Consider the following 24373-nt stretch of genomic DNA (forward strand, 5'->3'; position numbering starts at 1 on the left):
AACAAGCAGCCGAACCTAGCCTGGGTAAGGGGACTCTGGAAAACTCTCTGCCTTCTAGAGACACGGTGAGATGTGTTGAAAAGACTTTGGAAGGCAAGCAGTTCTAGGTTTGTGGTGTAACTCTGCCATTTGCTAGTTGGATGACCTTGGACAAGTTAGTTCATCTTTCTGAACCTCAGTCTATTGATCTGTAAGATGGGGATAATTAGGACCGTCTTTCAAGGTCCTTATTAGAATTAAATGAGATAACAAAGGGTACCTGGATGGCTGAGTTGGTTAAGTGTCCAACTCTTGATTTCGGCTCAGGTCGTGATTTCATGGTTCGTGAATTTGAGCCAGGCTGCAGGCTTAGCACTGACAGCATGGAGACTGCTTGAGATTCTCTCTCTCCGTCTCTCTCTCTCTGCCCCTCCCCTGTCCTCTCTCTCTCTCTCTCTCTCTCTCTCTCTAAAGACACAAACTTAAAAAAAAATAAATGAGGTAACAAAATGCTTAACACTGCTCCTAACCCATATAAAGGCACAATAAATGTGAAATGCCTGGTGATAATTCTCACACTTAATGTGCAATCTATGTAAATTACCTAACACTTCCTTGCTAGAATTCTCTTAGGTGCTTTAATCCTCTCAGAAACTCTGTAAGATGAGTACTGCCGCATCCCCATTACCAGCTCAAGGTCACATAGCTACAAAGTGGTGGTGAATGGCCTTGACCTCGGAGTTTGGCTCTGGAGCAAGTTGTTCTTAATAAATATACCACTCAGTGTAGGCATTTCCCCCAATGAAAACCGTTGTTACCATGCTCCTTCCAAGCACTATGCTCCAGGCTCCCCTGTGTTGGTTCCCTGTAGTGGGTCCTAGATGTTGAGGATGGGGTGATGGAGCATGCAGGTCACCGAGGGGCACCAGGAAGAATCTGGGGCTCTGTCACCATTGGACACGAGTTGGCCTGGGTTGTGGGAGTTGACAGGCACTGGCTCAGAGAGATCTCTCTCTCTCTCTCAATCTCAGGGTCACTAGCCTTCCAAAGAGGACATGTCACCCTCCCAATTCAGCTCTATCTAGACCCCCTGGATGTGCCTGTCATCTCTTTGTGGCCAACTCCCTCAACTCACATTCATTCATTCAACAAAGGTTCATCAAGGGTTGGCCTAGAGCACTGTCCCAGGTGCTGGAAAACAGTGGAAAACCAGCCAAAGGGGTCCCTGTACTCTGGAATCTATCATCTGGAGATGGAGGCAGACAATGTTTATAAACACACAAACAAGTTAATTATAGACTTGGATAAGTGCTATGAGTAACAGAAATCAGGTCACGCGCTAGAGAGTTACAGGGCAGGGACAAGCTGCTTGGCTGGGCTGGTTGGGGGAGGCCTTCCTGAAGTTGCAATTTGAGCCAGGTTGGACCGGTGGGGAAAAGGACCAGTTGTAAGAAAATCTGGAGGAGGAAGAGCCTTCTGGGAGGAGGGGGCAGCCGGTGCCAAGGCACTGCGGGGAGAGTGCCGGGTGTATTTAAGGAAGAGAAAAGCTGTGCCGAGAGGGGCTTCAGTGAACTGAAGGGGGGTGTGGCATGCTATTAGGTCACAAGGAAGGCAGGGGCCAATGTGGCAGGATGGGGGCTGGGAGCCCATGGTGAAGAGTTTGACTTTATACTGAAAATAATTGGAAGCCGTTAGACAGTCAGAAGCAGGGGTAATGATATCAGCTGTGAGTTTTTGAAAGGGTTCCCCTGGGCTTCTGTGTGGCAAATGGATTGTAAGGGGGGCAGGAGGGTGCCAGGAGGCCAGCTTTGGGGCTACTGCGGCTGTGCAGCAAAAAGCCCAGTGGCCAGGACTAGGGTTGGGTGAGGGGAGACTCATTCTGGCTGCAGGCAGCCCCTCAAGCTCGAGTTTGCACCCTTCCCAGCCTTCCCTCACCCACTCCTCCCTCCCACTGAAAGCTGAGTCCAGCAGACAGTAGGCTGGAGCTCCATGCCCCACCCCCTGTGCCCACTGCCAGGCCACTCAGTTGTCTGGCAGGGCTGGGTCGAATCCAGGGTAAGTTTATCTGAAATGGAAAGGTTCTAATTGCATTTAAAAAATAAACTAAAGTCAGGGAATCCCTTTGGACAAAATTTTTGGGAATTCCAAATATAAACCTTACAAGAGCAGAGCCTTCCCTCCCCAGCCCAACTCGCTCCTTAGGCAGCACTGAGGCACCTTTGAGGAACCTCAAGGCTCCAGAGAACACAAAAATCCCAGTGGCCCAGCGGTGTCCATGGTGACAGAGGGCATCCAGAGTCAAGCCAAACAGCAAGGGCTGAGCAATGAAGAGGTCTCTTACAGAATCCACATTGAAGAGTGCTCAGCAGGATGTGGGGTGTAACCCCATCTTTTTAACACTGGAAAGCCTAGGCTCACTCTCAGCACAATTCCTTGGGCCTGACTTTTCAGAAGCCCAGCATCATCTTCCGGAAGGTAAGAAGTGCCTCTATAGCTCCAGAGCGGCCTGGTACAGCTGCCTAGGCTGTGCACTCTACAACTCCAGGAGGTACCCAGCTGACAGTATGAATGGAACTCCCTGGAATGAAGAAATGGAGCAGCGCTTTAGGACCTTCCACAAGAGTTCAGTGTGGTAAGGCCCTGGCGTGGAGGAAGGGACTTGAATTTCTTCAACTCTCATGAGCCGTTTTTCCCAGGAGGCCTGAGGCCTGGCTAGCTGATCCTGATGGGTTACTGAAAGAGAAGAATGAAAAGAGCCAAGAGATGAAGGTGGAGGCACCTTGACTGCCTGTCCCCCCCCTACAAGGGTAGTGCAGAAGCAGCTCTGAAAGGGAGGGATTTGTGCCGCGATCACTGCAGCCTCTCATCTGTAAAATTGGGCCAATAACTTGTGACTCTCAGGGTTATGGAGAGGAATACATAGCAAACAGGCAGTAAATGGTGGCTTTGGTTGTTACCAGCCTTAACAAGCCCTCAGAGTCTGCCCTGCCCTTTCTCTCCATCCCCCTTACCCTCACGCTCCAGCTGCCCCGAGCCCCTCAGCATTGCCCATACAAACCATGGGCTTCGCACTTCTGTGCATTTCTGCCAAGAATGTATTTTCCCATCAACGTCTCTAGTAGCCAACCCCTACTCCCCATCCCTTGTGGAATTTCTGGGGCCGAACTGCACTGCAGTGTGTGACCCATTTGGCCTTTCTCAGCCCGTGTGGTAGGGCTGGCACAGTGATGCTGATTGGCACAGACCTCCAACATGGTGCTGGAGGGTGCCTCTCCCAACGCCCAGCACCCTCTTCACGAGGACCCCAACCGCTGGAGTCAGCTTCAGCCTAGTGTTTCCGGTTGCATATATCAGTACTTTATTCTTTTTTCCCCAACATTTTATTGTGATAAAATAGTATGTAACAAGATATGCCATTTTAGCCTTTTTTCCCCAAAATAAGAAAAAAGCTATTTTATCATGTCGAGTGTATTAAGATTTACCAAATATATAAAATAGATTAGTGATCATTGTGTATTTCAAGTTTTATGGTTATTCTTATTCAATGAAGTTCCTATATAAATTTATTTTATTATTGTTTAAAAATTTTAACGTTTATTCATTTTTGAAAGACAGAAAGAGACAGAATGGGAGCAGGCGAGGGGCAGAGACACACACACACACACACACACACACACACACACACACATACAGAGTCCGAAGCAGATTCCAGGCTCTGAGCTGTCAGCACAGAGACCGACGTGGGGCTCGAGCCCACAGACCATGAGATCATAACCTGAGCCGAAGTCAGAGACTTTTTTTAATTAAAAAAATATTTTTTTATTATTTATTTTTAAGAGACAGAGCATAAGCAGGGGCAGAGAGAGAGAGGGAGACACAGAATCAGAAGCAGGCTCCAGGCTCTGAGCTGTCAGCACAGAGCCTGATGCAGGGCTTGAACCCACAAACTGTGAGATCATGACCTGAGCCGAAGTTGGACGCTCAACCAACTGAGCCCCCCAGGAGCTCCTGAAGTCAGGGACTTAGCTGACTGAGTCATCCAGGTGCCCCAGATTTTTTATTATGTCAAAATAAACATACCATAAAATGTAGCCATTTTAACCATTAAAAATTTTCTTTATGTTTTATTTGTTTTTGACAGAGAGAGCAGGGGAGGATCAGAGAGGGAGACACAGAATGTGAAGCAGGCAGCACAGAGCCCGATGAGGGGCTTGAACCCATGAACTATGAGATCATGACCTGATGGCCACTTAATGAACTGAGCCACCCAGGCACCGCTCATTTTAACCATATTTTAAGCGAATAGTGATATTAAGTACATTCACATTGTTATGCAGCCATCACCAGAACATTCTCATCTTCCCAAACTGAAACTCCTCTCATTAAACATTAATTCCCCATTTCCACCTTTTCTGGCCCCCGCCTCCACCATTCCACTTTCTGTCTCTATGAGTTTAACTATTCCAGGTATTTCACATAAGTGGAATCATACAAAATTCATCCTTTTTTTAAAGATTTTATTTTTATTTTTGAGAAAGAGAGCATAAGCAGGGGAGGGGCAGAGAGAGGGGGACAGATGATCAAGCAGGCTCTGTGCTTGAACTCACAGCCCTCACATCATGACTGTGCCGAAGTCAGACGCTCACCCAACTGATTTGTCCTTTTGTATCCAGCTTATTTCACGTTTAATGTCTTCCACTCATGGAAGTTCATCCACGTTGTAGCAGGTGTTGGAATTTCATCCCTTTATATGGATTCCACTCCTTTACGTGGCTATGTAATATTCCATTGTGTTATATACTACATTTTCTTTATCCGTTTGTCACTGGACACATGGTTGCTTCCTCCTTTGGACAGCGCCATGAGAACAGAAAGACAGGAAGCCTGTCTGAGCCATCCACTTAGAGTGACCGCTCATGATCATCAGATGTTTCTTTTTTAAAATGTTTATTTATTTGAGGAAAAAGAGGAGCAAAGGCAGTGCAGAGAGAGAGAGAGAGAGAGAATCTCTCATGAACCATGAGATCATGACCTGAACCAAAACCAAGAGTCAGACGCTTAACCGACTGAGCCCCCCAGGTGCCCCTCAAACGTTTTTAAAAGATCTAGTCCGGGCGCCTGGGAGGCTCAGTCGGTTAAGCGTCTGATTTTGGCTCAGGTCATGATGTCACGGTCCGTGGGTTCTGTGGGTTCAGCACATGTCGGGCTCTGTGCTGACAGCTCAAAGCCTGGAGCCTGCTTCGGAATCTGTGTCTCCTTCTTTCTCTGCCCCTCCCTTGCTCATTCTCTCAAAATAAAATAAAGGCATAAAAAAAAAAAAAAGACCTAGTCTTTCTCATTACAAAAGTAGATATGTTCTCCGGAGAAGATTTAGAAAATATGTTTAAGCAAAGAAGAGATTTAAATATACTGGGACCCCCATCTCAGAGAGGTCATTGCTATTAACAAGGTGCTGCAGGGGTGCCTGGGTGGCTCAGTCGGTTGAGCCTCTGGCTTCGGCTCAGGTCAGATCCCATGTTCGTGGGTTCGAGTCCCGAATCGGGCTCTGTGCTGACAGCTAGCTCAGAGCCTGGAGCCTGCTTCAGATTGTGTGTCTCCTTCTCTCTCTGTCTGCCCCCCTATGCTCTGTCTCTCTCTGTATCAAAAATAAATAAAACATTAAAAATTTTTTTTTAAAAAAAGGTGCTGCAATCTGAATGTTGTACGTTGAGACCCCCATGCCCAACGCGACTATATATAGAGAGGTAACACCTTTACGGAGGTAATTAAGGCTAAATGAGGTCTTGTGGGTCAAACCCTGATCCAATATGATTAATGTCCTTCTAAGAGACACCTGAGGGCTTGCTCACTTTCTGCCGAGTGAGGACGCAGCAAGAATGTGGTTGACTACAAGCCAGAGAGTGAGCTCTAACCAGAAGACTTAATTGACCAGCACCTTGATCTTGGACTGCCCAGTTTCCAGATCTATGAGGAGTATCTATTGCTCAAACCACCCCGTCCATGGTATTTTGTTACGGCAGACCAAGCCAAGACACACGGTTTTCCTGCCTGTCATCTGTACATATGTTTCTACATATTTGTGGGGTTTTAATGTTTATTTCTTTTTTGAGAAAGAGAGAGAAAGAGCGCCAGAGTGCAAGCAGGGGAGGGGCAGAGAGAGGGGGAGACACAGAATCTGAAGCAGGCTCCAGGCTCCGAGCTGTCAGCACAGAGCCCAGTGCGGAGCTCGAACTCACAACCCGTGAGATCATCACCTGAGCTGAACCTGGACACTTCACCGACTGAGCCACCCAGGCGCCCCCTATATATATTTGTGGGTTTTTAAGCCCAAACCAAAATGAGATCATTCTTATGTGATGAATCATAGGAGTCAAGAGTACAGACTTTGGAATCAGACAAGACTTGGGTTCCGGTCACAGTGCTGTAACGGTTTCCTCATCTGCAAACAAGGAAGAGAACAGTATCTGACACCTCGGGCTGCTGTGAAGATTAAATTAGAAAATATTCCTCGAGTGCCGGCACATGGTAAAGCCAGCCCTCTTCAATGGTGGTGAATTCACTTTTCAAGAAACTGCCCGCTCCTGGAGGAAGGGACTTTGGCTAACTTGTCTGCTTTATCCAGACCTGCGGAATATGCATTTACTGGATGAGTGAGTGAATGGTTCCATGAGAAGCTAGAGAAAGCAGCCTGCATGGTGCCTCATGGACTGTGGTATGATTCAAACCCTGTTAGGATATCTTGTAAACCGCAGAGCACAGTGGTTGGTTAAGAGCCTGGGCACCAGAGTTCAACTCTGGTGGGCTTTAGTTCTGGTTTCCAGGTGTGTGACCGCAGTCAAGTTATTTTAAATGCAACAATTCACTTCAAAATCAACTCTAAAATGGAGGTAAGAATAGCACCAGCCTCATGGGGTTGCCGTGAGGAGTGAGGGAGATCACATAAAAACATCCAGAGCGGTGCTCAGCGAATGCTTTATCCGCGTACTGTCAACATGTCTATTACTGTTTGTCATCCTCAGATCAAACAGCAGCAAATCGAAACCAGAGACCCCCAAAACACCCAGCAGCCCCTCGACCCCCACCTTTGCCCCCTCCATCTGCCTCCTGGCGCCCTGCTATCTCACAGGGGACTCTGTGCGGGACAAGTGTGTGGAGATGCTGTCAGCAGCCTTGAAGGCCGAAGGTGAGAGGGCCTAGGCCAGGGGCAGGGGAGGGAAGGGCTTCCCAAGGGCAAATGAGATGCCGTCTTTCTCAGCGCCATGGGAGTGGTTCAGGATGCTACAGTCTCCTGTGTGGGCTGGCTCCACTGCCAAGGTCACATCTGGCTAATGCCCGTGCTTCCTGAATCTCTTTTAGATGATTACAAGGACTACGGAGTCAATTGTGACAAGATGGCATCAGAAATCGAAGATCATATCCTTGAGCTGTGCCGGGGCTGGGGATGCCTGGATGCCAGGAGCAGGTCTCCCAAATGCAAGGGACCCAGGACAGGGGGGTGAGGGGAAGGGCTCAGGGACAGCCCCCTGGCCTGCCTCTGAACCGGAGTTCTTCATTCCAGCTAACATTGATTAAGTCTTGCCCCTGCCAGCCTCTTGCTAAGCTGTGTACGAGCAGTACCTCATTCAAGGCTGAGAACAATCCCACGAGCTAGGTTCCCTGATTAATCCCATTTCAGGAGCGTGCGGTTACAGGCTCGGAGACGGTATGTCACTTGCCAAAGCTCATGTAGCTGATTGTAGAGGTAGACCTGGGATCTGAACCCAGAAGGTGTGACTCTAGAAGCGGAGGGTTCAACGGCTGTGCCATCACGTGGCAGGGTTGCAATGTCAAGTATCAGAGCAGACAGGGAGGACGGCATTTCTCATGCTCAGCCTTCTCCCCTCTTCCAGCCTCTGAGGGTCACAGCTCCCATTTTTGATTCCCTACTCTATGCCAGGCACTGTGATGGGCAATTGACACTTCTACTTCTGTCAATTCTCACAATCTCCGTGAGCCAGGGGCTGTTGTTTCCATTTTACAGATGAGAAAACTGAGGCTCAAGAACTACTGGGTGTCACAGCTTGACGAAAAACCTTGGCCTTGGGGATTCCATGTCCTGAGTTCTTTACATATGACCCATTCTCCCACTCTGTATAGACAGGGGTGGTGACTACCGGAGTGATGTGGGCCCACTGTACCAAAAGATTGTTGTTTTGGGAGAGACAATCCTACAATGTGCCCCACTGAATGCATGGGAGATCTTTAGGCAGAGAGACAAAGCTTTGCCTGTCAAAGAGGTGTAGGGGGAAGGGGACAGAATCCCCAGGGGAGAGGGGTTCTGACTGTGACACTGAGGTGTGAGTGACCCCTTAAGCCTCCTGGGCTACCCAGGGAGCTCAGTTTGGTCTGTTGGGGAGGGTCCCTGGTCAGTCCGGTCTGACCTTGGTCAACAAGCTTGCCTGTTGCCACTTCCTGCCTGAGCCCTATCTTTCTATCCTCCGGCATATTTTCTGGGAGCTCCCCTCCACCATCATTTAATTAGGAACGGGCACGTCCTGAGCTGTCCGTCACCTCACCAGATCCATTTTCATAAATCCCAGTTGACCCAGGAACATAGAGCACCAGGTATCAAAACTGAGCTCCGTCTTCGTTTTCTCCAAACGGCCATCCCTTCAGACAGGTTCCTTCTACCTTCAAGCTCAGTTCGAAACAAAGGTGGGTGATAGGGCGCCTGGGTGGCTCAGTCGGTTGAGCATCCAGCTTGGCTCAGGTCATGATCTCACGGTTCGTGGGTTCGAGCCCCGCGTCGGGCTCTGTGCTGACAGCTCAGAGCCTGGAGCCTGCTTCAGATTCTGTGTCTCCCTCTCTCTGCCCCTCCCCGACTCACACTCTGTCTCTCACCCTCTCTCAACAATAAACATTTAAAAAACATTTTAAATTAAATTAGATCCATACCTGGCCTTTCCTCCTCCTCTTCCTTCGCTAAATGTCCCTCTTCTGAAGGGTAGGAAATCAGAGCTGGATCAAGCCTTTTGTTCTTAGAAGATGGGAGGTCAGGGAGAGGTTAAGTTCAGGGGCTTGAATGCTCCGTGTCCTAAGGTCCGTTCTCTTTGGCGGGACCTCGCACTAACACGGCGGGTAGCACTGTGCTCCTCTGAAAGGCTCAGTGACCCCCCCAGGCCTGTGCTCCATCTCGTGCCTGGTGACCTCAGGAAACGGAGTCAGGAAGAGGCTGGTGACAGTACTGCCAGCCTTGCTGTCCCCACATATCAAGCAGACACATACCTCCAGGGATCCCAAATGCAGACTTTTAAACAAATCTTTTGGCTTTCAAATGCACTGTAGCATATTCTTTCTTTTTGCGTTGTTATTGTACAAACAGCATTAAAACAGCAATAACAGAAACAAATAGATAACCACGCCTTCCCTCCCACTTCTTCTAGCAAGTCAGCTGTTTGCCTGTGTCCGTATTCCCCACAGTCTCTTTCTCGTATTTGGCTCTTCCCAGCAAAGGGTTTGTCTTCCTGATTCTGCTTGGCTTCGGAGACCAAGAATACGCCTCTGTGTTCCCTGAGCTCCTCCAGAGGATGGAGAAGGGAGGAGGGGTGGGCGACCTGTCTGGGATGCAGCGTCTGGATGGAGAACTCACTGTGGTTGGCGGTCAGGGGCGACTTCCTGCTGCGTGAGTGGAGAGAGCATTAGGAGGGGGTCTGGCTTCCAGCCCTGTCTCTGCTGGGAATTTGCCCTGTGACCTTGAGCAAGGGCCCACATCCTTTCTAAGGCTTTAGCTTCCTATCTATGAATGAGAGAAATAACTCTGACCAGCAATCCCCAAAGTGGATCCTATGGCATGGTCTTCGGTGCTCCTAGGAAAAAAGGCAGAAGCAGAGAGGTGGCTCTATGCTCTGATGTGTTGGGAACACCAGGTTAAGCCGAATGATGCCTTAATTGCAATACTTCTTAGAGCCTTCAACTTGTGCTTCCTAATCTTAGGTTTCCTCCGATTGCTGGACTCATAACCTCCAGAGGCCCTTTGAAACTGGAGGTTTTCTTTACCAGTGTCCTCATCCTAAGAGCCCCTACACATTGAGCACTTGATGTCCTAGACACCAGGCTGGGGCATCATGCGGTATGGCTCGCTGAATCCTCATAACAGCCCTGCGTTTTATAAATAAGGAAACAGAGGCACAAAGAAGTCATGTGGCTCACCTGAGGCACACAAAGGGCTCGACAAACCCAGGATGCCCACCCCTGGGGTCCCTGACACCACAGTGCTTGCTGTGGCCTGATCTCCCCACAGAGGCTGTTTTTTGTCCAGGACGCATAGCTGACCCCAAACGCCCAAGTGAGGTCTCCGCCGTGGGAGTCAGAGGCCATGTAGGTGCCCGACCCCTGTACTAGTCCAAGGAGAGGAGCAGACGGTCCTGGGGCTTCTCAGGCTTTGGGGAGTGGCTCCCCATCCTTCTGTGACCCTCCACGGGCGGCTCGCTGGCCCTTGACCACATCACATATCTACCAGGAGCTCAAGAGCACGGACATGAAGTACCGGAACCGGGTGCGCAGCCGGATCAGCAACCTCAAGGACCCCAGGAACCCTGGCCTGAGGAGGAATGTGCTCAGCGGGGCCATCTCTGCCGGGCTTATTGCCAAAATGACAGCAGAGGTGAGCATGGGCTGGGGCCTCTGCGTGGTGCGGCGGAGGCTGGGCCCCTCCAACCTCACCCACGTCTGAGAGGCGGTGGCTTATGACTCAGTAGCAGACTCCCTGCCCCTCGGGGCTCCTGGGCCGTCAGAACAGGAGCACAGCTGCCATGAACTAAGCCCTGTGCTAAGTGCTCGGGACTCGTTGGCCTGTGATAGCTTCACACTACCTGAGGCAGAAGGTGTTTATTATGCTCATCTTACAGATGAGAACACTGAGGCTCAGAGGAGGTAACTCATGTGGCCGTGCACACAGCTAGAATGTGTCAAAGCCAGGGGGGCCTGGCTGGCTCTATCGGTAGAGCAAGTGACTCTTGATCTCAGGGTCGTGAGTTCGAGCCTCACATTGGGTGTAGAGATTACTTACAAAATTTAAATCTTTAAGGAAATGTCACGGCCGTCTGGCCCCAGAGCACCTGCTCTTGCTGCCTTGTTATCTAGCTCCTTCGTCGGCCTTGTTCCCTTCTATGTCCCGTTGTGCAGCTCTGGGCCGAGGCACAGTCCGAGGTGGCGAGGTGGACCTCTCTTCAAATTTGTACATCCAGAGGTGGTCATAGCCATGTAGAGCCACCACGGAAGCTTACACGAGGGAAGGATTGACCCAGCTTGAGGGGGTCAGTAAGGGGAGGAAAAGGAAACAGGCCAGTTCAAGGAAGCATGTGCAGTGGTGAGAAGCTTCAGGACCATGCCAAACTGCGCGAGTTTGAATTCTGCCTCTCTCACTTAGCTGGGTGATTAGACAAGCTACTTAACCTGTCTGTGCCTCAGTTTTCCCATCTGTAAAACAGGAAGAAGAAGAATAGCTATCTCCTGAAGGATTGAATGAGTTGGTGTGTGTGAAGTGTTCAGGTTAATGCATGTAAAGTGCTCCCTAAATTGATGTAACATGAGCTCATTCACCGACCATTTCATGTAACCCCCAGCACCATGCCGTGAAAGGAAGTACGATCCCCACTTTATGGTTGAGAAAACTGAGGCCACACACAACTAGTAAGTGACAGGTGGGAATTTGAGCCCAGATCTGTTTATTTCAGAGCCCACATCTTGGAAACACTGTTTTGCACACCCTTCGGTGTGAGTGGCTCGTTGTTGCCAGGGTCGATAGAGGGGATTTCCTGCAAGCGCTTAGGCACCGCACTGCTAAAGCACAGCTAAATCGAAGTGGCCTAGACCAGGGGAGTTGGGATCCTGGAGCTCTGGGGGCGCCTCGGGACGTCTGGAGGCCCTCTGAACCCATTGGCAAGGGTGTGCCTCTGTGTGTTTGTGGTGTGCGTGATGTGTGGAGTGTACTTGGTGTTTAGTATGTGTGTGTGTGGGGGTGAAATGTGAGTGCGTGTACATTTTTCTGTTCGTTGTTTTCCTCAAACACCCCAAACGAGAGAGAGCCCTTGACTTTAGGATAAAATGGGGAGCTCAGCACAGGTAGACTAGGATTATCTTTCTGCTTAGTTCAAACTATCTGATCTTTATAGGCAAACAGCCACGTATGCCCAGAGTTACAAATTGCAATTTGGCTTTACAGTGTATTCATTCCTCTCTAGGAGGAGCTGTGACTTTTATGAAAACCGAGCCGTGTGTTTCCTCCCCTCTGGCCCTCACTTTACGTCTCTGGGGTCCCTCCACTTCTTTGTGTATGCATTGTGGGAATGCTGTCAAGAGACTGTTCCAGGCAATCCAAGGCGTTGGGAAATCAGGCCCAGGAGAACTAAGGGCAAGGTGTAGACCGAGGGTTGAGCCAAACCCAGCAAGCTCCCAGAAACTCCAGGTCAGAATGGAGCGGAGTGTCTGGATTAAGGCCAAGACAGGCCCCAGAAGTCCCAGGAAAGCAACTGACAAAGCCAGACATGTGGATGGTCTGGCCCCACCCAAGGACTGTTCTCTAGAACAGGGTGAGAGAATCAGGTGGTCAATCCAAGCCCAAGAAGAAGCTGACCAGACCCAGAGGAGCAAGCCAAGAACTCAGCAGGCCCTCCGCAGGGCCAGCCCCCAAGGACCCTGTCCCACACCAGGGCTTCCTGCCGTGCTGTGGCTCAGGGGACAGCAGACGCCAACACACGGGTGTCCCTCTCTGCATCCTGTATCTCCCTAATTCGTCCTTTTTTCTTCTCCCCTCTACCCAGACACACACATTACAGAACGGAGTCAATTCTGAGATATTCTTTAGAGCTGTGGAGTGGATATGCTGTCAGCCCCGTGAGGAGACGAGTTCTGTCCGTTCTCTGCTTGGCCGGCACTGAGACCCATGCCTGGCCCACACGTTGGGTTCACATTCGGGGTCCTCTTCAGACGATGTATACACAGGAGGGCCAGTGTCCTCTCCGCCCTTACCTTCCCCATTTCCTACTTGGTTTTCTATAGCACTGTACTTCCTCCATGTGGCCTTGACACCGCCTCCTCCTAGATGAGGCAGGGCGGAGACAGGCAACTGGATTGGTGAGTGGGTGTTTCTCAGCCGGCACGCGAGACCCTCTTTCCACAGTCTGCCCCCCAGCCACATCTGCCGCACTCCTCACCTTGATCACACTGCAAACCCCCTTCCCCACAGGTGTCGTTCTGGTCTGATCTTTTGCGTCTGCCGTTCTCTTTCTCTAGAACTGCCGTCTCCCTTGAGAACTGCTTATCCTTCAAGACGGGTTAAGGGATAACGTGTCTGCTTCTTTAATGAGCCCCCCTCTCCCTAAGCAGTTGGCCACGAACTCTGGGCTTCCCCCTGTGCCTTGTATACCTTGGCTTTCAGTACTTCATGTGCTATCTTGCAATCTTATCTAAATACTTGGCTACACTACCAGATTAGCGTGACCTGGGGACAGGAACCAGACCTTTGTATCTGACTCCTTAGGGTTCAGGGGCAGTGGTCTGTCTGAGCCAGCACCCATCAGCTCTGTGCAGCGATTCTCAGCCCTGTGCTCAGTCACATAGCGTTAGCTGCTGGAAATTGGCTGTGGTAGGAGTATTTACACTATGGACATTGGTGAGTGCTGCAAATCAGGCACCCCTCTGGCTCAGACCCATTCATGAGCACACAAAATGCAGCTAAAGGCATTTAATAAGTTGACATCCAATACATTTTGAATGAATGAATGCATCAGGCTCTGGATTTCCCTCCAAATTAAAGTCAGCTGCTTTTTACTTATATGGCCCTGGGTTGACTTGTTTTTCTGGATATCCCTGCCAATGGTTAGGACCTAGTCCTTGAACCTAACACAGTAGGACTTAAACATCTGCACCCACTGGAATAACTTAAGGGCACTAGTAAAATTCCTGGGCCTGCCCTTAGAATTTTGGACTCATAGGACTCTGCATCTCATCGGGAAGCCCGAGTGGTGATGACAGGGTGGTCAGTGCACCAAATCACTTGACCTTTGTGCCAGCTCTGTTTTCCATGGAGAGATAGCAACAATGACAACGTTTAGCCAGTACCAAGTCCTCATTTTAACATTAGCTCCGGCTTTCTTCCGTCCCCAAAGCCAAACTTACCTAGAGCTCTCTCCAGTTTGAGTGTCCCCTTTCTCTGCTCTCCTCTGGCCGAGGTTTAAGAGGAGTCAGAATGGCCAGACAGATGGATAAAGGCAGGACCTGGATAATGCAAACCCTGAGTGTCTGCAGGAAGCTGATGGGAGACAGGAGGCTCTGTTCTGTAGGAGCTTAAAGAAAAAGATGTTCTGTGATGCAGGTGAGCAGTTACGCTTGTGAACCCAGGAGCTTCAGGTCCCACTTGGGTCGTGGCAGCAAGTCATGGATAGTTGAGGTCAAGGTTCCCAGGAGGCAGAATGGACTAAGCAGTGATCACAGTTTGGACAGGCCCTGGGTCAAGTCCAAACTGGACGGATAAAGGGAACATCACAGATCAGGTGGTCACGGTCCAGGCAGCTCAGGCAGGAAGGTTCAGTCAGGTACCCGAGGTCCTGGCAGGCAGGGTGAGCACCAGATCGAGGAAGTGTCCACAAGATATTGACCCCAGGCTGGGAGCTATTTGCCTTCTGTCTCCTGCAGGTGCCCTACTGCTCTTGGCCCAGTCAGAGCCTGCAGGTTTGCCCTTCTACCCAAAGCAGAATGGGGACTCTTTGGGAATAGCCTTCCCTCAGCTGGGGCAAGGCCAGGAGTCCAGGCCTCCCTCCAGCTCCTTGTCTTCAATTCAGCATGTTCCCCTCTCCTCTGTTCGGGCTCCCTAGAAAAGGGATGGGGGGCAGGGCCCCTGGGACTCTCTGTCCCTGAAGGGCAGACTCATTCCTCTCCAGGAAATGGCCAGTGATGAGCTGAGGGAGCTGAGGAATGCCATGACCCAGGAGGCCATCCGTGAGCACCAGATGGCCAAGACTGGCGGCACCACCACTGACCTCTTCCAGTGCAGCAAATGCAAGAAGAAGAATTGCACCTACAACCAGGTACAGGAGAGGAGGCCGCGGGGGCACGGAGCAGGGGAGCCCGGGAGAGAAAGGACTAACACTCTAGGCTGCGGAGAGAAGGGTGTGTCTCAGTACACCGGCACGATGCACCTGTGGCTTCTAGAAAATGTTCCCTACATGTGGACGCACCTAGATGCGTGCTTACGAGGCATGGCCAGCATGCCCTGAAGCAGGAATAGGAGGAAGCAGACTCACCAGGCATAGACTTCTGTAGAGTCACAGATGGGATGGTTGGAAAGAAACTTAGCAATAGAAAACTTAGCTCCCTCATTTTGTACATGTGGAAACTGAGGCCCGACAGTGGTCAGGCTTCGCAGCTTTGTCCAAGACGGCCAAGACAGTCATAAAATGGCAGAGATAGTAATAAACCCAGATCCAGGCTTTTCTGTCTTCAATATAGCCAACATGGCGACTAAAGCTTAAGGGGTTTAGCCCCAAACCCTAAGGGTAAAGACCCTCCCCTGGCATGGGGAATTCAGAAGGCTGGGGAAGCCCCTTCTCTGAAAGACTTATTTCCCAAGAATTGCCTTTCTTTTCTGGGTTGTACATGTTATGTTCTTGGGGCACCAATATTCCTGGATTCTAATTTGTACCTAGTCATGTTAGAACCCTACTCATTCCTCCATCGGCTGGGCATGCCAAGATTTAGCGAGAGCACCTTGCCCACAGGAATCTTTGGCCCTGGCAGAAATACAGCTGGCCTTGTCATTCAGGAAGAGTCTCTCAAAGAATTCCCGTTCAGGAATTCAGAGATGTTTTTTGCAAGCCTCCTGCCTCCTTGCAAGCACATTTCCACGTGGAGTGATGTGCTTCCTCTGGGGTGATACACCTCCCACCGGAAGTAAACTGCCCATTAGCAGAGTTCTCTCCGCACAGAGAAGCCCCAGGGTTACCCTCCTTCAGGGGTTCCTGCTCCCCAGTAACGAGGCTGTGCTCAGTCGGATCCTCCGGGCCCACTGCTGGGCCCCCTCATGAGCCAGGCAACTACCTCCCACCGCACAGACTCCCAGCTCACACCACATTCACAGCCAAGTGTCGGCAAAGTGACGCATCATGGTCCTCTAGGGTCAGCTGTAGAAAATCCGAACAGTGATTGTTAAATCTGGAGATTCATCAGATTTGCTGTGAGAAGCCCGGCTGCTGCATCTGCATGGTTTGGTTAAGGGGGTGAGAAACTAGAAACCATGATATTAACTAGTCCCAATGATCCAGTGATCTTCAAATTCCTTTTCCTCTCTGGGCCTCAGTTCTTGCACCTCTAAAATAAGGAATGAACGAGATGGGCTTTCAGGCTGCTCATAGCTCACTCAAGCTCTGATCAGCCAGGCACAGCCACTAGGGTGTGTCCAGAGGTGAGTCAAGAAATCATTCCTGTAGGAGTTGAGCCTTGAGGCAAGAGAAGAAAGATCAGTTGGTAAGGATCAAGACCAAAAGTGAAAGTGCAGAGGCCTAAGTGAGCCAGCGAGGAGGCAACTAGAGGCGAGCTGGTGGACCCGAGAGAGAGGAGGAGGTATATGTATACTGCTCACTGCTCACAGTGGGGAGGGAATAGCAGTGCCACGCTCTGGGATTTAGACCTTCTGCTACAGATCGTGGGAGCTATGGCAGGTCCTAGAGCACAGGTGTGAATTCCCAAATGCCTCCGTTCTCTCTCAGGTGCAGACACGCAGTGCTGACGAGCCCATGACTACCTTTGTCTTATGCAATGAATGCGGCAATCGCTGGAAGGTCTGTATGTCCGTGACTCTCTCCCTCCCCCGTCATCCCCAGCTGCTCCCACGTAAGGAGTAGTATACTCACAGCCAAGAAGGGGGGCTTCCCAGCCTGTGCAAGCGGGTCTGCAGAGCTGGAGATAGTGGCCAGTGGTTGCTGGGGAGGCGGGGAGAAAGTGCATGTGCATGCTTTTGTTTTGGAAGGCATCCGGCTGGGGTGGGAGCAGCAGCCCACATTTTATCACAGGATGGGCAAGTCTGTCATTTGAGCACAGATGCAGTCAGCCTCCTGAAATCCACAAAGGGGAGGAAAAACAATGGCACTCTGCATTTGGGCCACACCTCTTTGCAGAGTTATTTCACAGATGCTATTTCCTTCAAACGCTGCCACAACTAGGGATGGACGCAATGCTGAGGGGGAAGGGGGGAGCATTGCCACCAAATGCTCCCAGGTCATCTTCCCTTCATAAGGCAGCTCTGGAAAAGCGCTACATCACCCAAGGCTGCAATCTGGGCTGTTCCAGCCCCTGCAAAGGCAGAGGTTTTGTTTTGGGGCATGGGAGCCAACCAAAGACTCCTACCAGAGTGCTGCTTCCTACCATGACTTCTTCTGAAAAAACTCAGTGTGGTCATGTGATTAATGTCAGTTTCCAGTACCATCTGACGTGCATGTGCCCTGCATGATGCCTGGGCCACTGGGCAGGCTGCAGGCACCCCGAAAGTTCTCGGGTACTTGGTAAGAAGCCCAAGACTGACTGGGAGTCGGGAGCCCTGGTTTTCAGTCCCCTCAGCCCTACTCGCTGTATGACCCTGAGCATGTCACTCACCTCTGAGCGGAAGGGAGATGATGATGCCTTTCTCCCATGGTTGATGTGAAATGATCACATATGCATACACAATTTGCAGACAACTATGAGAAATATTGCTTACAATATTACTCTCACTTTCAGGCGAGAGAATTGAACTACTGAAAAATACTTAGGGAGCATAAAGCCACACAGTTTGGAGCACTGACAGACAGTACTCCAAATTCCTGATTAACTGAGTTTTCTGCAACCTTACTAAGGGCCTTGATAGCCCTGAGGCCTCATTAGAACTGCTATATTTTTTTTATTAAAAGTCAGATGATTATGTGTTTTTCTGGTATTCTCTAATTAATTTAAGGATTAGAGAATAATACAAATACAGCCTTAACCGGGCTTCTGATAGCTCATATGGCATCTTTGTCAAACCAGAAGAAGATCTCCCTGCCTCCAAGTAGACACAGCCTTACACCAGGCTTCAGGGCTAGGCAAACAGGGCAGGAGCTAAGTTTCAGTCCCAACTTGCTCTGTGGCCAGGCTCTCTTGTGCAGTGAACAACCTGTACATCCGTACCAAAGGAAAAAAAAAAAAAGCCCTGAGCACATGCATATTGACACATAGAAACCACCACTCTTATCCATTTGTCACCTACTGGTGTTATAGGAGTTTGAGTAAGTCACTTAACCTGTCTGAATTGCTTCTTTTTTTTTTTTAATGTTTTTTATTTATTTTTGAGAGACAGAGAGAGAGGCAGTGCGAGCAAGGAGGGTCAGAGAGAGAGGGAGACACAGAATCTGAAGCAGGGACCAGGCTCTGAGCTAGCTGTCAGCACAGAGCCCAATACAGAACTTGAACCCATGAACCATGAGCTCATGACCTGAGCTGAAGTCGGACACTTAACCAACTGAACCATCCTAGGCGCCCCCTGAATTGCTTCTTTACCTGTAAAAATGGGAGTAATATATTGTGCCTACTTCATACAGTGATGGTGAGGATGTAATATTGCCTGTCACAGAGGAAGTGCTCAATAAATGGTAGCTCTTATAATTTTTACAGTCGGGAAAGGGACATTCTGCATGCTCTGAGCCCAGCTCCCTGACCCTCATCTCTATTAGTTGGAGAGGCAGGGCCTACTAGAGGTGGTAGATATATGACTTCTGACATTTTCAGGTAGTCTCCATTGCCATGTGGGAGGCTTAGTAGTAATCACAGCAATGTTTTTGACCATGAATTAAAAGCCCACCACACACCTGGCATCAAATTTCCATTCATTTACTACCTGCTATCTTCTTGCATTGACCAACATTATGATCCCATCTTACAGATGAGTGATTTGCTCAAGGCCACACAGCTAATAATGGCAGCAGAACTGGGATTTGGATTCTAGTCTGTGTGGCTCCAGATACTACCTTCTTTTTCATGTCCCCTCCCCCTGCCCCCCGTCTCCTAGGGCGACACAGGGAAAGCTCTAAAGTGTTACTGCCTTTTTGATTTTGTAGTTCTGCTGATGGAACCGCCAGCCAGGATTTCAGTGAAAAAGGTGAGGAAGAACAAAGAGAAAGCACTAAGCCAATCTAGCTGGAGAAAATAATAAAAATTAAAAATGAAGAAAAATGCTGAACTCTGAATGGGGTCATAGGGATCAGAGGGGGAAGTCTTTTGCATATTAATACTCAGTTATTAATATATGCTAATGGAGTGACGTAATTGGGGTGTGATGCTAAGAGTCTGTGTTGACAAACCTCTTGTAGGAGCTCAGAGGCTTCATGCCTGAGGGGTCGTGTCTTAGACGGTGGGCTGGCAGTCCTTTACTTCGAGGAGCTTTTCTCACATCCCAGTCTCTCAGCTTTTTCCAAATCGAAAAATACCAGCCGGATGCAAATCCTACCCCCCACCCCCCATCGCAGAGTCACATGTGTGGAGCAGCGCACACACAGTCAGGCATAGGCAGATGGGACTCCCGCGCCATGTAGAAAGATTTCTTCCCTACTCCTCATCTCTTCCCAGACTCTCTGTGATCCCCTGTTTTGTGCTGGCTTTGGGTGCCTTTAAGGACGCCAGATCTGGTCCCTCTAGGCAGGGAGCAGATCATCTTGAGCTCAGGCTTTCTGAGTGAAAGGTACAGCAATGCCGTTGAATTCTGCGGCGTCCCTGGGAGTCCTGACGCTTAGAGCCTGCCCAGGCCCGGGCAGTGCACTCTTCACAGCTTACAGGGCACAGTGCTCCTCCTGCAATGATATTGGCTTGTATTTTATGCTGATCGGAACTTTAGGCAAAGCTGGAACCTTCTGGAAAAGCCTTGTGAGCAGGTCTGGTGAGCATGTCCAGGGTCTCAGTCTCTGGCTGTCTCTGGCCTTCTGACAGCCCCAGGCAGAGCCTCCTAGACCCTGTGTTCCCTCAAATAGCCTAAGTCCAGGGGTCTGTGAACTCAGGGAGCTTGGGAAAGTCACCTAGCCTCTCTCGGCCACTTTCTTGCCTGTGAATATAGGAGTGGCACAAGTGCCTACTTCACAGAGTCGTTGTGCAGAGAAGCCGCTGGTTTCCCTCTGCCTTGGTTCACTGTTAGGGCAGCTGTTGGAGTAACTTCAGCCCAAGCTCCTTATAAGCCCTGGCATCATCCGGGAATTGATGATCGCCTCCCACCCATCAAGTGCCACCTCGCATACATGAACCCTGTAAATAAACTGTGCGTGGAAATCTGCCACCGTCTTCAGCTTTGCAACAGTCACATTGGGGGTAGGTCCTTTGGAAGGACTGAAAATCTTCCCACAGAAGAGGAAACACACAGAGCCTGTCAATGGCAGCACCAGGACCGAAACCCTGGTCTTCTGCTCCCTGTCCCTGTGCTCAATGCTGTGGACGCTCCAGGGCCCTACACGGTGCCCGGCTTCTACCTTCCAGGAACTCCAGGCCTGGCGGGGAAACAAACCATGGGCAGTGTTCCCCGCTGCACAGGGTGTGATAAATGCTGCACCCGAGGCGCATGTGTTACCCTCGGAAGAATGCAGAGGTGTCGTTTCCCCGAGCCGGGTGCTTCTGACACTCCAGTATGGATGGGAATCCCCTGGGGACCATGTTAAAATGCAGATTCTGATTCAGCAGGTCTGGTGGGGGGAGAGGGAGAGGAGATTTTTCATCTCTTTTAAAAAAATTTTTTTAATTTAAAATATTTTTTAAATGTTTATTGTTGAGAGAGGGAGAGAGACAGAGTGTGAGTGGGGGAGGGCCAGAGAGAGAGGGAGACACAGATTCAGAAGCAGGCTCTGGGCTCCAAGCTGTCAGCACAGAGCCCGACGTGGGGCTCGAGCCCCCGAACCCCGTGAGATCATGACCTGAGCTGAAGTCGGACGCTTAACCTACTGAGCCACCGCGCGCCCCAGATTCTTCATTTGTAACAAGGTCCCAGGTGATCTGGTGCCACTGGTCCACAGACCACAGTTTGAGCAGTCAGGGTTTAGAGATCCAGATTTTTCTTTGTATGATCTAATCCTCCATCCAAATGTCGAGAACCAGAAGCAATAATTATCAATATATCCGTGTCAATACACGTTACTTTGGGCTGTTTAAGGTGGCACCGTGGGGTCGTTTTCAGCAGTCACGGTCTCAGTGTCCATTGTGCTCCTGGTGTCACAGGGAGTTACAGCCCAGGGAAAAATAATACAAAAAACTGAATCTCCACCCTCAACAACCTTACTGTTTACAAAGGAGATAAATCAGATTAAACAGCAAGAAAACCAGTCAGCTCCAGTCCGCACATCTCTGCAGTGCACATCTACATCACAGAAGGACCCAGAAAAGCACGAAGAGACCTCGGACTGAGTTCATCAGCAGACATCCGTATCCTCCCAACTGGCCTTCCTGTGTCTGATCTGTACCCGCTCCAGTGCCTGCTCTCCACTGCACTGACCAGAATAGGCTTTTCAGCATTGCAACTCTGGGCATGTTAGAGCCCCCCACTCTGCCACCCCCATTTCAGGCCTTCCACTTCCCCCCACTGCATTTGGCAGGGTCCACAAGGCCCTACGGGGCCTCTGTCCTGCCCCCATCCTTTGTGCTCCAGCCACACTGGCCATGCTGCACTCCTTGTCAAACAGTCTTTGGACAGACTGTTGGCTGGGGCTCATGGTTTAACCCTATCTCCTCCTTCATGTCAGAGACAAAGAGGAGGCGAGTGGCAAGAGAGTTAGCATGAACTTCTGCCACCAGGAAGGCTTCCCTGGTGTGTGTGTCGGGGGGTGGAGATTGCTACCTTATAGGAGGAAAAAGACAAGAGCAGGTAAGGTGAGACACTGAGGCGACATGCTTGGGATGGAGGATAGAACGTCTCACCAGCAATGTTATGGCCAGAAGACCTTGAAAACAAAGTACTTTCAAGATCTTAATGACCGATTTAGAAGATACTTTCAGAAGGTCACAGGATCCTGAAAGACTGTATCCATGAGAAGTCTTTCATTGTAGGCCCATGAAGATGTCCAAATCTTTCTTTAGTCTCAATACATGGGCCCGCTCAGCATTAATCTGAAACTGAACGCACATGTTCACATTCTTAAATGCCCTCTTCTATCTTGTATATGTGTCAGCCAGTTCACTACCTAGAACCATCTCTGACACTTTTCCCTCGCTCTCTTTACTTTGTCAGTTACTGATTCTATAGTCCCTCCCTCGTCCAGCCCTTCTCTCCACTGCCATCACTAGCAACATTGTCTTGCATGTTTTCTCTTTCTTGCACTGATACAAAGACCTTTTACTGATCTCCCAGCTCAAAGCATCCCTCCCTTACCTGCCTCTGCCTTGCACGGCGCTCAGCACTGTTTCCCCAGTCACCGCCAGCTGTCAAACGGGACTCAACCCCCTTGGTGTGACTTTCAAAGCTCCTCTCCTGTCGTGGGTGGCTTATCTTCCAGCTCCGCTGCCCTTTTGCTCCAGCCTGAGGGAGGTATTTGCCCTTGAAAACCTGATGGACCTTCCAAACTGTGCCTATTCTGATGCCCGCTCCCCACAACCTCCATCCTAATCTTACCCATTCTTCAGTGGCTCACCTCAGATGCCTGTCTTTTTTCCTCTCTTATTCTTTTTCTTAAATTTATTTATTTATTTTGAGAGAGACAGAGACAGCGCAAGTGGAGGAGGGGCAGAGAGAGGGAGAGAGAGAATCCCAAGCAGGCTCCACACTGCCAGTGCAGAGCCTGATAAGAGGCTTGAACCATGAAGCTGTGAGATCATGACCTGAGCCAAAACTGAGCCGAATGCTTAACTGACTGAGCCACCCGGGTGCCCCCATTTTTTTTTAAGTACGGTTGACATACAGCGTTATATTAGTTTTGGGTGTATAGCGTAGTGATTTAACTACCACCAGAGTTAAGTGTGTAGTCACTGTCTGTCACCATACAACATTATGATGATATTACTTACGATATTCCTGACGCTATACTTTTCATCACCGTGACTTATTTTATAGTCGGAAGTTTGTACATCTTGATCCTCTTCGCCCACTTCGCCCCTTTCCAGATGCACATCTTCTGTGAAGTCTCCTCTGAGCCCTGGCCACAAGAGCTATTCATCAGAACTCTCACAGTGCTGTGAGACTTTCATAGTTACAATGCATTCTAGCATCATCATGAGGATGACTTCTTTGTATCACAGTATTGATAACATCTATTAATTATTGAGCATTGACTGGATATCTTGGACACATTATGTAGCCTCTCCAGGCCTCCATTTTTCATCTGTAAAGTAGTGGCAATAATAGCATCTGGTTCATAGCTGACCCAAAGTACTTAGTAAACATTAGCTAGTGTACTAGGGGCGCCCTTGACATTGTCTCAACTAACCCTCAGACCCAGGAACTGGGTTACTATTATTATACTCTCTTATTAAAATTGTGATAACAAGGGGCGCCTGGATGGCTTGCTTAGTCGGTTAAGCGTCCGATTTCGGCTCAGGTCCTGATCTCATGGTTTGTGGGTTCGAGCCCTGCATCGGGCTCTGTGCTGACAGGTCAGAGTCTGGAGCCTGCTTCTGATTCTGTGTCTCCCTCTCTCTCTGCCCCTCCCCACTTGCTCTCTGCCTCTTTCTCTCTCAACATAAAATAAAGACATAAAAAATTTTTAATTGTAATTACATATGCATAACATAAAACTTACAATTTTAACATTTTGGCTTTTTTGCATTTTTTCAAGTTTTTATTTAAATTCTAGTTAGTTAACATATATGGTAACTTGGTTTCAGGTGTAGAATTCAGTGATTTATCACTTACACATAACGCCCAGTGCTCATCACAAGTGCCCTCCTTAACACCCATCACCCGTTTAGCCCATCCCTTGCCCACCTCTCTCCATCAACCCTCACTTCGTTCTCTATAGTTAAGAGTCTCTTATGGGTTTTTCCCCCCTCTCTCTTTTTTCCCCCTTTCTTCTATGTTCATCTTTTGTTTCTTAAATTCCACATGTCAGCGAAATCATACAGAATTGGTCTTTCTCTGACTGACTTATTTCGCTTAACGTAATACACTCTAGTTCCATCCACGTCATTGCAAATAGCAAGATTTTGTTCTTTATGATGGCTGAGTAATATTCCGTTATATGTGTACACCACATCTTCTTTATCCATTCATCAGTCAATGAACATTTGGGCTCTTTCCATAATTTGGCTATTGTGGATAGTGCTACTGTAAATATCAGGGCGCCAGTGCCCCTTCAAATCAGTATCTTTGTATCACTTAGGTAACTAAGCACAGTTGCTGGTCAGAATAGTTCCATTTTTAACTCTGTGGAACCTCCATGCTGTTTTCCAG

The 24373-nt window shown here is 49.5% G+C and overlaps 1 protein-coding gene across 2 annotated transcripts in view; it reads left to right on the forward strand.

Annotated features, from left to right (window-relative positions):
* The window catches only part of TCEA3 (transcription elongation factor A3), a 35740-nt gene extending 16546 nt beyond the window's left edge, over positions 1-19194 (forward strand). For both annotated transcript variants that reach the window (XM_029947647.1, XM_029947649.1), the window contains 6 exons: positions 6999-7162; positions 7336-7392; positions 10467-10621; positions 14898-15044; positions 16722-16793; positions 19080-19194. In XM_029947647.1, coding sequence (XP_029803507.1) covers positions 6999-7162; positions 7336-7392; positions 10467-10621; positions 14898-15044; positions 16722-16793; positions 19080-19088 — 604 coding nt within the window. In that variant the 3' untranslated portion in view covers positions 19089-19194. The remainder of the gene's footprint in view (positions 1-6998; positions 7163-7335; positions 7393-10466; positions 10622-14897; positions 15045-16721; positions 16794-19079) is intronic.
* The last annotated feature ends 5179 nt before the right edge of the window (positions 19195-24373 follow it).

The sequence above is a fragment of the Suricata suricatta genome, chromosome 8, assembly GCF_006229205.1.
Source record: "Suricata suricatta isolate VVHF042 chromosome 8, meerkat_22Aug2017_6uvM2_HiC, whole genome shotgun sequence".
In the NCBI taxonomy this organism is placed as follows: Eukaryota; Metazoa; Chordata; class Mammalia; order Carnivora; family Herpestidae; genus Suricata; species Suricata suricatta.